Consider the following 12,478-nt stretch of genomic DNA (forward strand, 5'->3'; position numbering starts at 1 on the left):
TTGGCCCTTCGAGCCTGCTCTGCCATTCAATGAGATCATGGCTGATCATCCAAATTCAGTACCCTGTCCCTGCCTTCTCCCCATATCCCTTGATCCCTTTAGCCTTGAGAAATATATCCAACTCTTTTTCTTGAATATATTTAATGAACTGCCCTCTGTGGCAGAGAATTCCACAGGTTCACTACTCTCTGGGTGTAGAAATTCCTCCTCATTTCAGTCCTAAATGGCTTACCCCTTATCCTTAGACTATGACCCCTGGTTCTAGACTCCCTGGCCATCAGAAACATCCTTCCTGCATCTAGTCTGTCCAGGCCTGACAGAATTTTATAGGTTTCTATGAGATCCCCTCTCAATCTTCTGAACTCCAGTGAGTATAAGCCCAATCGACACAATCTCTCCTCGTACGTCATTCCTGCCATCCCAGGTATCAGCCTGGTGAATCTTCGCTGCACTCCTTCCATGGCAAGAACGCCTTCCTCAGGTAAGGCGACCAAAACTGCACACAATACTCAAGGTGTGGACTCACCAAGGCCCTGTACAACTGTAGCAAGACATCCTTGTTCCTGTACTCGAACCCTCTTGCTACGAAGGCCAACATACCATTTGCCTTCTTAACCGCCTGCTGCACCTGCATGCTTACCTTCAGCGACTGGTGCAGAAGAACACCCAGGTCTCTTTGCACTTCCCCTTCTCCCAATCTATTGCCATTCAAATAATAATCTGCCTTCCTGTTTTTGCCACCAAAGTGGATAACCTCACATTTATCCACATTATAGTGCATTTGCCATGTTTCTGCCCAATCACCCAACCTGTCCAAATCGTACTGGAGTTTCACGACATCCTCCTCACAGCTTACCCTTCCACCCAGCTTTGTGTCGTCTGCAAATTTGGAGCTATTACATCCAATTCCCTCGTCCAGATCATTAATATATATTGTGAACAGCTGGGGTCCTAGGACTGATCCTTGCGGTACCCCACTAGTCACTGCCTGCCACTCGGAAAACGACCTGTTTATTCCAACTCTTTGCTTTCTGTCCGCCAACCAGTTCTCTATCCAAGTCAATACCTTGCCCCCAATCCCATGTGCCTTAATTTTGCACGCTAATCTCTTGTGTGGGACCTTATCGAAAGCCTTCTGAAAGTCCAAATACACCACATCCACTGGTTCTCCCTTATCTCTTTTACCAGTTACATCCTCAAAAATTACAGCTCCACTTCAAGAGCACTCCTGATGGTGTCTTTTGCTCACCTGTTGGTTGCAAGGCAGAGCAGAGATGCTGTTCTTCTTGTGGGTGAGGTAGGAGAAAGGATCTTATCTCCATCAGAATATCAGACCCAAGGGTTAAGTCAAGATTGTGCCTACAGAGGTGGGGGAGAGTTGTGGGATCAGGAGAGGGGAAAAAATGCTAGTTATAGTATTTCAGATTTGAATTGAGTATTTGAGAGTCTTGTTAATTTAGATTTACAATGTATAGATAATCATTATACCTCCTAAAGTTCATCTTTGTAGTGTTTCTCAGTGAAATGTTCTCAATTTTCTTTTGTTAGCATTTGTCACACCCATGACTGATTCTATGTCTCATCCTGACATTCCATAACAAATCCTGTCATTTTCACCTGGACAGTGCAACGTAGCCAGTCAGTTTCCCCCCCCACACCAACACTTTAAGACACACCGCTAATTAGTGTTCTGCCTCTCTGGCTAACAGTGAAAGAAGTTTCCAGTTAGTCTTACAATTGGCGAGCACTGCACTCCACTAACCAGAGCTTTCATACAGACACAGATTTGTAGAAAATGTAGTCTTGCAAGATGAGTTACAGTACTAAAACAGACTGCTAATTTAATATTGAAGTGTCACTGAGGAAAGTATTTAACTGGGACGGAACCATACCTAGAAGAAGAAAATCCTCTACAACACACTGAAATCTTTGCCTTTTTTTTTTATTCATTGATGGGATGTGGGTGTCGCTGGCTAGGCCTGCATTTAGTGCCCATCCCTAATTGCCCTTGAGAAGATGGTGGTGAGCCGCCGCCTTGAACCGCTGCAGTCCATATGGTGTAGGTACACCCACAATGCTGTTAGGAAGGGAGTTCCAGGATTTTGGCCCAGCGACAGTGAAGGAACGGCGATACAGGTCCAAGTCAGGATGGTGTGTGGCTTGGAGGGGAACTTGTAGGTGGTGATGTTCCCATGCGTCTGCTGCCCTTGTCCTTCTAAGTGGTGGAGGACGCGGGTTTGGAAGGTGCTGTTGAAGGAGCTTTGGCGAGTTGCTGCAGTGCATCTTGTAGATGGTACACACTGCAGCCACAGTGCGCCGGTGGTGGAGGGAGTGAATGTTGAAGGTGGTGGATGGAGTGCCAATCAAGCGGGCTGCTTTATCCTGAATGGTGTCGAGCTTCTTGAGTGTTGTTGGAGCTGCACTCATCCAGGCAAGTGGAGAGTATTCCATCACACTCCTGACTTGTGCCTTGTAGATGGTGGAAAGGCTTTGGGGAGTCAGGAGGTGAGACACTCGCCGCAGAATTCCCAGCCTCTGGCCTGCTCTTGTAGCCACAGTATTTATATGGCTGGTCCAGTCCAGTTTCTGATCAATGGTAACCCCCAGGATGTTGATAGTGGGGGATTCAGCGATGGTAATGCCATTGAATGTCAAGGGGAGATGGTTAGAGTCTCGCTTGTTGGAGATGGTCATTGCCTGGCACTTGTGTGGTGCGAATGTTACTTGCCACTTGTCAGCCCAAGTCTGAATGTTGTCCAGGTCTTGCTGCATATGGACACGGACTCCATAGCTGTCCTTTAACTTCGGATAATTTGCTATTTCACCTGCTCTATTAATAGGTAAGGGAACATGCATTTAATTTTGAATGTACCAACCAAGTTTCAGCCTCTATTTACCTGATTGCAAAAACCTATTTTTCAAAACGTGAATGTAAAGTATATTTTTATACTTTTTGTTTTAGCTTCAGAAGAATTGTCTGTTGTCTCTCTGCAGTGACCGTATCCTTCAGGATGTCCCATTTAATAGGTGAGTAATCTTGTCAAATTACTGTGTGTTTTTTTTGAAAATTTGCAAGATCAAATTCCTCTTAACAACAAAAAATGGGAGAATGCCTTTTCTGCATAATTAATAACCTGTTATCAAAATTAATGTAAATCACACAGTCTCAGATTTATTTCTGTTTAACCCCCTTATCAAGATTCCTATTTATGGTACAAAGCACAGATTCTTTTGTAGCACTGTCTAAAGCAAAAGTAAAAATAATATTGTTGGTGTCTGTGTTGATGGCAAAAATGAACAATTGTAATCTAAGCTTTCAGCCTAAATAAGCTAGTGCTGAGAATGACAAATTTGGTAAGACCTTTTTGGAATTCACATCTAGAATTTAAAAAAAACCTATTCAATTAACCTTGCTTTTGGTGAGAGTAGCCCATATTGATTATTTTTGTTAATGTGTGTGTGCCAGCTCCGATAACTTGTCTATTAAGTAAAGAATTGGGTTGATTGGGCAGTGCGATTGGAACATTAATCCTTAATGCCATGGAATAGAAGGTTACAGATTCAATCCTATTCTCTGGGGTATCCAAGCTTGTGTCGTCATAAGTGTATACCATGGAGTCTTGTGGGTCACACAGCGTTTAAATCCATGTCAATGTGCATATATCTCAAGCTCCAGATACCAATAGATGTCAGTGTTTTGATTTAGGATTTATCACCAATGATGCAACATTGCTAAAGGAATTCTTTCCAAAATTCCAGACCCACAAAATTCAAAAAGGTGAAAACTGCAAATAAGAAATATAAGCAAAAATTGGACTGATTTACCTGGGATTTGAGGGCCTGATTACCAGGGCTCTGGGGCTGCATGCCCTGAGACTGCAGGTTGGACACCTCTACCCTAAATCCATTTATAAGAACATAAGAAATAGGGGCAGGAGTAGGCCATTTGGCCCCTCGAGCCTGTTCCGCCATTCAATAAGATCATGGCTGATCTGATCTTGGCCTCAACTCCACTTTCCTGCCCGCTCCCCATAACCTTTGACTCCCCTGTAGTTCAAAAATCTGTCTATCTCCGCCTTGAATATATTCAATGACTACAGCTCTCTGGGGTGGAGAATTTAAAAGTTTCATGACCCTCAGAGAAGCAATTTCTCCTCATCTTCGTCTTAAATGAGCAAACCCTTATTCTGAAACTATGCCCCCTAGTTGTAGACATCCCCACAAGGGGAAACATCCTCTCCGCATCTACCCTGTCAAGCCCCCTCAGAATCTTATGTGTTTCAATAAGATCACCTCTCATTCTTCTAAACTCCAGTGAGTATAGGCTCAACCTTTCCTCATAAGATAACCCCTTCATTCCAAGAATCAACCTAGTGAACCTTTTCTGAACTGCCTCCAATGCAAGTATATCCCTCCTTAAATAAGGTGACCAAAACTGTACGCAGTACTCCAGGTGCGGTCTTACACCTGTACAGTTGTAGCAAGACTTCCCTACTTTTATACTCCATCCCCCTAGCATTTGCCTTCCTAATTACTTGCTGTACCTGCATGCTAACTTTGTGTTTCATGTATGAGGACACCCAGATCCTTCTGTACCCCGCAGCATTCTGTAGTCTCTCCATTTAAATAATATTTTGCTTTTCTATTCTTCCTACCAAAGTGGATAACCTCACATTTTCCCACATTATACTCCTCCTGTCAAATTTTTGCCCACTCACATAACCTATCTATATCCCTTTGCAGACTCTGTGTCCTCCTCACAACTTGCTTCCCTACCTATCTTTGTATTGTCGGCAAATTTGGCTACAGTAGACTCTGTTCCTTCATCCAAGTCATTAATATAGATTGTAAATAGTTGAGGCCCCAGCACTGATCCCTGTGGCACCCCACTAGTTACAGTTTGCCAACCTGAAACTGACCCATTTATCCCGACTCTCTGTTTTCTGCTAGGTAGCCAATCCTTTATCCATGCTACCCCCAACACCATGAGCTCTTCTCTTCTGCAGTAACCTTTTATGTGGCACCTCAGAGAATGCCTTTTGGAAATCCAAATACACTACAGCTACTGGTTCCCCTTAATCCACCCTGCTTGTTACATCCTCAAAGAATTCTAATAAATTTGTCAAACACGATTTCCCTTTCATAAAACCATGTTGACTCTGCTTGATTGTATTATGATTTTCTAAATGTCCTGCCATTACTCCCTTAATAATGGATTCCAGCATTTTCCCACTGACAGATGTTAGACTAACTGGCGTATAGTTTCCTGCTTTCTGTCTCCCTCCTTTCTTGAATAGGGGCGTTACATTTGCGGTTTTCCAATCCGCTGGGACCCCTCCAGAATCCAGGGAATTTTGGAAGATTACAACCAATGCATCCACAATCTCTACAGCCACTTCTTTTAAAACCCTAGGATGCAGGCCATCAGGTCCAGGGGACTTGTCAGCCTTTAGTCCCATTAGTTTGCCTAGTACTTTTTCTATCTTGATAGTGATTGTTTTAAGTTCCTCCCTCCCTTTTGCCCCTTAATTATCTACTATTATTGGGATGCTTTTAGTGTCTTCTACTGTGAAGACAGATATAAGTATTTGCTCAAAGTCTCTGCCATTTCCTTGTTTCCCATTATTAATTCCCCAGTCTCATCGTCTAAGGGACCAATGTTTTACTTTAGCTACTCTCTTCCTTTTTATAAACTTGTAGAAGCTCTTACTGTCTGTTTTTACATTTTTTGCTAGTTTACTCACACTATCTATTTTCTCCCTCTTTTATCATTTTTTTAGTCATCCTTTGCTGGTTTCTAAAAATGTCCCAATCTTTTTGCCTACCACTAATCTTCACAACATTGTATGCATTTTCTTTCAATTTGATACCATCCTTAACTCCCTTATTCATCCTTCTCATAGAGTCTTTCTCACTGGAATATATCTTTGTTGAGAGTTATGAAATATCTCCTTAAATGTCTGCCACTACTTATTTATCGTCTTACCATTTAATCTTTTTCCCCAGTCCACTTTAGCCAGCTCTGTAATTGCCTTTATTTAAGTTCCTGATCTGAATGGGGACCTGCTGTGACTCCCTGCATGTGGGTGGAAAAATTCAGAAGAGGATGTCCTGTTTAAAAAAATATCTTGTGCTATCCATTAGCTTCTTAGCAGCATATACACAAACCTATGCAGATGTAAAGGCCTGGGATAAGTAAAATAAGAATAAAACAAAATGGGTTGATAGCTTGGTCTTTGGTCTTGAAAAATAAACTTTTGGTGGTTATTTTTGGCGGCTTTTGGCTTTCAAGTCATTTCAACCACAGTTTAAAAATTACCATTTGTGAAACAGAGCTGGGATATTACTGATGAGCTAAGATGCACATAAGTGGTCTGTTCATAAGTTGATCCTAGGCCTGTAGACTTCTTGAGGAGAGAGGGTGTGAAAGCATGAGGAATTGGAGACTTGTAGCCCTCACCTTCACAGAAAACTAAACTGAGGAATAATGGAGGATAAGAAACTGAGCATTGCGGGAGGTAGGAAGAAAGGGCAAAAGGGTACAATTGAGGAACATAAAAAGAATGTGTTGTGTGGTCACCGGGAAAGTGTGGAGTATGCACAGTAGCTGTGTCTTAATACTTGTCCTTATAATACTATTTGTACTTTTTTTTAAATAAATGTGTAAAATATTGTTATAATATGTAAATATTAACTTTTGGTTTTTCAGGTTTGAGGCAGCCAAGTTGGTAATGCAGTGGCTTTGTAACCATGAAGATCAGAACATGCAGAGGATGGCAGTGGCTATTATCTCTATTTTAGCAGCAAAGGTGTGTATATATATATTTTTTTTTTTTCTGATTTGATGTTTTTACATTAATTAAGCAAGGTTTGTTGGTTTCCAGCATCTGCAGTATTTTGCTTTTGTTTTTTCTGGGAATTTTTTTTTCCCATTTTTCTGCATGAAGTCAGATGCAAAGTAAAGTTCTCTATTCTCTTCCTCAACATCTGTCTGAACTCTGTGCCTTGACCCCTAAGGTCAGAGCGCATTCTCTGTTGTGATAGTGTGAATTTTTCCACTTTACCCCTGCCATTCTTCTGGCTTGTCTGAGTGAGTGAGATTGTGGGTGGTATTGTGCTGAAGGTCTGCATCCATTCAGAACTAGGCTGACACTGTCCAGAGTTGAAATGTTTACAGCTAGCAGAGAAAGAGAATAAAACACTTCCATGCCATCATTCTGGGTTAGTTTTGATCTAGGATCACAAAAGTGAAGTGTCCTAGTGTAATATGCCACCCAGCCTCCAATAATAATAATTTGAATGCATTACAAAAAATTCTCAACTTGTAATTTTTTGAATAAACCTGTTTTACAGCTTTCAACAGAACAGACTGCCCAACTTGGTACAGAGCTCTTCATTGTCAAGGTAACCTTTGCTTCCCTTGCCCCCCCCCCCCCCCCCCCGCCCATACTTTTTCAAAAGAATTCTTCTGTTTCCACTTGTTTACGCTAGTAATGTCAGCGCAATCTGGGTGGAATCGGGCGGAATCAGACGAACCAGTGCAAAAGATTGGGGAATTTTAAACGTGAGTTACACTGAATACCACTTATGTTCGTGTTTTCCGCGATCTTTTATACTGGTTCAAGATTCAATTTGCCTGCCCACAAAACTGGTCACGCCCACCAGGTCGAAATTGCAAGATTCTGCCAATTGCACTGGTTCATTTTCTTAGGCACATTTTTAAAGTTTTTTCATAGTAAATTAAATAATTTTGATAAACTGACTAGTGTACACTAATGAAACTATTAAATTGTTCAGTATATTTTTTTAAGTAATTTTCAGTTATTTTAAATCGGGTTACTCACACATGCACGACTGGATACTCTTACTAGAAATGCTTATTTTTGGTGATGAACCCATTTTCGGCTGTATTAATAAAGCTGCACTAGGTTACCCCTCCTAAATATACCAATTCATCTTTTTAATGGAAAGAGAAAAAGAAACAATTATATTCTATCGCGCTGCCCGATTGCGCTGGTTCATGTTAAAATTCATTTGCATAATCACAAACATAAAATCTATCAGAAACTTGAACTGTAACCTAACCAGCACAATTTTGGGTGGAATTTCCTGATTGCGCCCAAAGCGGAAACTCTACCCCAATGTACCTATTTCAGATCATGGAGACATGCAGCAGGTTATTTTTGGACTCTGGTAAGCATCCTCTAAGTGAAAGACTAAGCAAATTTCTGAGACGTGCAAAAACAATAGGGCAATAATAGGGGATTTCAACTACCCTAATATTAACTAGGCTAGATTCAGTGTAAAAGGTAGAGGGTGCAGAATTCTTAAAATGCATTCAAGAGAACATTTTTAGCCACTTTGTAGCAAGCCTAACAAGAGAGGGTGTGGTTCTGGACTTGGATTTAGGGAATGAAGCTGGGTAGGTGGAAGGGGTATTGGTGGGAGAGCATTCTGGTGGTAGGGATCATAATTCAGTTAGATTTAGCGTAGTTATAGAAAAGGACAAAGATAGACCAGGAGTAAAAGTTTTCCATTGGGGAAAGGCCAATTTTACTAAGCTGAGATGTGATTTAGCAAAAGTGGACTGGAAACAGCAACTTGAAGGTAAATTGGTGTCGGAGCAGTGGGAGGCATTCAAGAAGGAGAGGTCAGGATTCGGAGCAAATATGTTCCCACAAAGAAAAAGGGTGGGACCCTCAAATCTAGAGCTCCCTGGATGTCAAGGGGCATACCGAGTAGGATAAGGCAAAAAAGGGAAGCTTATGTCAGATACCGAGAGCAAATGCTGCAGAAAACCTAGAGTAGTATAGAAAGTGCAGGGGTGAAATTAAAAAGGAAATTCGGAATGCAGAGAGGGCATGCAAAAATATTGGCAAGTAAAATCGAGGAGAATCCAAAGATGTTTTATAAATACACAAAGAGCAAGAGGGTAATTAAAGAAAGAGTAGGGCCTATTCGAGACCAAAAAGGTAACCTGTGTGTTGAGGCGAAAGATGTGGGTGTGGTTCTTAACGAATACATTGCGTCTGTCTTCACAAAAGAGAGGGACAATGCAGACACTGTAGTTGAGGAGGAGTGTAAAATATTAGATGAGATACACATAGTGAGAGAGGAAGTATTAAGGGGTTTAGCATCTGTGAAAGAAGATAAATCACCAGGCCCAAATAAAACGTATCTTAGGCTGTTCGAGGAGCAAGGGAGGAAATAGCGGAGGCTTGGACTATCATTTTCCAATCCTCTCTGGCTACAGGTATGTTACTGGAGGACTGCTAACATTGTACCATTGTTTAAAAAGGGAGAAAGGGATAGACCGAGTAATTACAGGCCAGTCAGCCTAACCTTGGTGGTGGGAAAATTTTTGGAAAAAATTCTGAGGGACAGTGTTAATCGTCATTTAGAAAGGCACAGATTAATCCAGGACAGTCAGCATGGATTTGTTATGGGAAGGTCGTGTCTGACTAACTTAATTGAATTTTTTGAGGCGGTAACTAGGAAGGTCGATGAGGGTAGCGCATTTGATGTCAAAAGCCTTGCTAAAATGCATGCAAACTACAAGGTCCCACGTGGCAGACTGGTCAAAAAAGTTAAAGCCCATGGGATCCAAGGGAAAGTGGCAAGTTGAATCCAAAATTGGCTCAGTGGCAGGAAGCAAAGGTTAATGGTCGACTGGAGTTTTTGCAACTGGAAGGCTGTTTCCAGTGGGGTTCCGCAGGGTTCAGTACTAGGTTCCTTACTTTTTGTGGCGTGTGTATATATATGTGTATATCAATGATTTAGACTTCAATGTGGGGGGCATGATTAAGAAGTTTGCAGATGATACAAAAATTGGCCATGTGGTTGATAGTGAAGAAGAAAGCTGTAGACTGCAGCAAGATATCAATGGACTGGTCAGGTGGGCAGAAAAGTGGCAAATGAAATTAATCTGGAGAAGTGAGGTAATGCATTTGGGAAGGGCTAATGAGGCAAGGGAATACACAATAAATGGTGGGATACTGAGAAGTGTAGAGGAACAAAGGAACTTTTGAGTGCATGTCCACAGATCCCTGAAGGTAGCAGGACAGGTGGATAAGGTGGTTAAGAAGGCATACGGGATACTTTCCTTGATTAGTCGCAGCAAAGAATATAAGAGCAGGGAGGTTATGCTTGAACTGTATAAAACACTAGTTAGGCCACAGCTAGAGTACTGTGTACCGTTCTGGTCACCACATTACAGAGGAGAGTTACGAGGATGTTGCCAGGACTGGAGAATTTTAGTTACGAATAATGATTGGATGGGCTGGGGTTGTTTTCTTTGGAGCAGAGGAGGCTGAGGGGAGATTTAATTGAGGTTAAACATTCACTCCCTCCACCACCGGCGTACCGTGGCTGCAGTGTGTACCATCTACAAGATGCATTTCAGCAACTCGCCAATGCTTCTTCGGCAGCACCTCCCAAACCCGTGACCTCTTCCACCTAGAAGGACATGGGCAGCAGGCGCACGGGAACACCATCACCTGCAAGTTCCCCTCCAAGTTATACACCATCCTGACTTGGAAATAAATCACCGTTCCTTCACAATCGCTGGGTCAAAATCCTGGAACTCCCTCCCTAACAGCACTGAGAGTACCTTCACCACATGGACTGCAGCGGTTCAAGAAGGCGGCTCACCATCACCTTCTCGAGGGAACTTGGGGGTGGCCGATAAATGCTGCCCTTGCCAGTGATGCCCTCATCCCAGGAACGAATTTTAAAAAAGTGTATAAAATTATGAGGGGCCAAGATAGTGGATAGGAAGGACCTATTTTCCTTAGCAGAGAGGTCTGTTTTCTCAAAGTAAATGTTTATTTGCAGTCATTGATACAATATTGGCTTCTTGTAAAAAGCTTCAGATGCTAATCGACCTCTGCCAGAGTAGTACAGTCTGACCTGAGCTACTTTATAATCTGCGTCACGGCAGAAGTGATCCATAGGCTCATTTGTGAGTGTTGCTCAGTGGGTAGCACTCCTCTCTCTCTCCTTCAAGTCAGAAGGTTGTGGGTTCAAGTCCCAGAGACTTGAGCACAAAAATCTAGACTGACAGTCCAGTGCAGTACTGGAGGTGTGCTGCACTGTTCGAGGTGCTCTCTTTCAGATGAAACGTTAAACTGAGGCTCGGTCTGCCCTCTCAGGTGGACGTAAAAGATCCCATGGCACTATTTTGAAGAGCAGGGGAGTTATCCCTGGTGTCCTGGCTTAATCTACATCACTAAAATAGATTATCTGGTCATTATCACATTGCTGTTTGTGGGAGCTTGTGTGCAAATTCGCTGCCACATTTCCTACAGTTACAACAGTGACTACACTTCAAAAGTACTTCTTTGGCTGTAAAACACTTTGGTATGTCCTGAGGTCGTGTTCATTTTTTTAAAGTCAGCTCATGCACACCAATACACAATTGGAAAGTTCCAGCTGACCAGACTAGCAACAGTGTTGGATCTGAGTGAAACGGTCCTCATACTTGAAATGTTGACCATCTGGCTGAGAGACTGCTGTTCCACTGATCGAGGTCGCAGACTCCTTCCCTATCTCTCGCTCTTAAAAAGAAGGCTTTTACCTCTCCCAGTTATTTGCTCATGATAGCTGTGTAAAACATTATCTAGTTCTGTGGATTACATACTCTCCTTTCTGTTTTACAGAAATTGCTGCATATAGTAGAGCAGAAGACAACCCTGTCATTGGTGGATACCACTTTAAAGTTTACGCTTAGTGCACTTTGGAACCTCACCGATGAATCTCCGACCACCTGCAAGCACTTTATAGAAAATCAGGGCTTAGAATTATTTATGAAAGTACTGGAGGTAATTTTTTTTTAAGTAGGTAATGGTGTTTTCAACTTTTTGTTTCTTCTTTCCTATTTCTCGACACGTTATGCGATTCCTTGATTTGAAAAGTTGGGCCGGTGACCTATTCCACCCTTTCCATATTAACTTTTCCCAACCCTCCATATTACCTTTTCCCAACCCTCCGCCATGGTGTCTCCCAGGCCTGATCTTGGACCAGCTACTTGGAGATTTCTGTGTGTCTCTCCAGGGTATGTGTAAGAGTGATTTGCCCACTTATTTTCCAGCCTTTAGTGAAATGTCTGGCCTCCACTTGGTGCAGCCATCACCATCTGATGGCACAGAGATTGGAAACATTCAATATGGGGAATTGCAGGCCCAAGCGCACATCCTTCTCTTCCAGATCAGTGATACTAGTCATTTCAAACTACCTCTTAGTGAAACCAATGAGAAAAGAGATTGTTGTTGTGACTTGGGTATATAGTTTGTTATTTTAAAAGCATATTAGTTTGTTTTCTCTCTTTTTACCTAATGCAGAAGTCCCATGCATAAGCTAGTTTGGGCACCAACATACTATGCCACTAAAGACTTCAATTTTTATTGCAATCTTCATTTTATAGATAGAAGTTACAAACATTACTGGATTTTTTGCACAATAAAATCTCTTCCAGCTGCAG

General features: G+C 42.1%; 1 protein-coding gene across 2 annotated transcripts in view; it reads left to right on the top strand.

The window, feature by feature from the left end:
• The window catches only part of zyg11 (zyg-11 family member, cell cycle regulator), an 84,844-nt gene that overhangs the window by 53,976 nt on the left and 18,390 nt on the right, over positions 1 to 12,478 (top strand). For both annotated transcript variants that reach the window (XM_085982969.1, XM_085982970.1), the window contains exons 6-9: positions 2,963 to 3,027; positions 6,710 to 6,809; positions 7,354 to 7,404; positions 11,658 to 11,819. In XM_085982969.1, the coding sequence (XP_085839095.1) occupies positions 2,963 to 3,027; positions 6,710 to 6,809; positions 7,354 to 7,404; positions 11,658 to 11,819 (378 nt within the window). The remainder of the gene's footprint in view (positions 1 to 2,962; positions 3,028 to 6,709; positions 6,810 to 7,353; positions 7,405 to 11,657; positions 11,820 to 12,478) is intronic.

Source organism: Somniosus microcephalus, chromosome 3 (assembly GCF_052327205.1).
Source record: "Somniosus microcephalus isolate GS21.2 chromosome 3, FLI_Smic_1.0, whole genome shotgun sequence".
NCBI classification, from domain to species: Eukaryota; Metazoa; Chordata; class Chondrichthyes; order Squaliformes; family Somniosidae; genus Somniosus; species Somniosus microcephalus.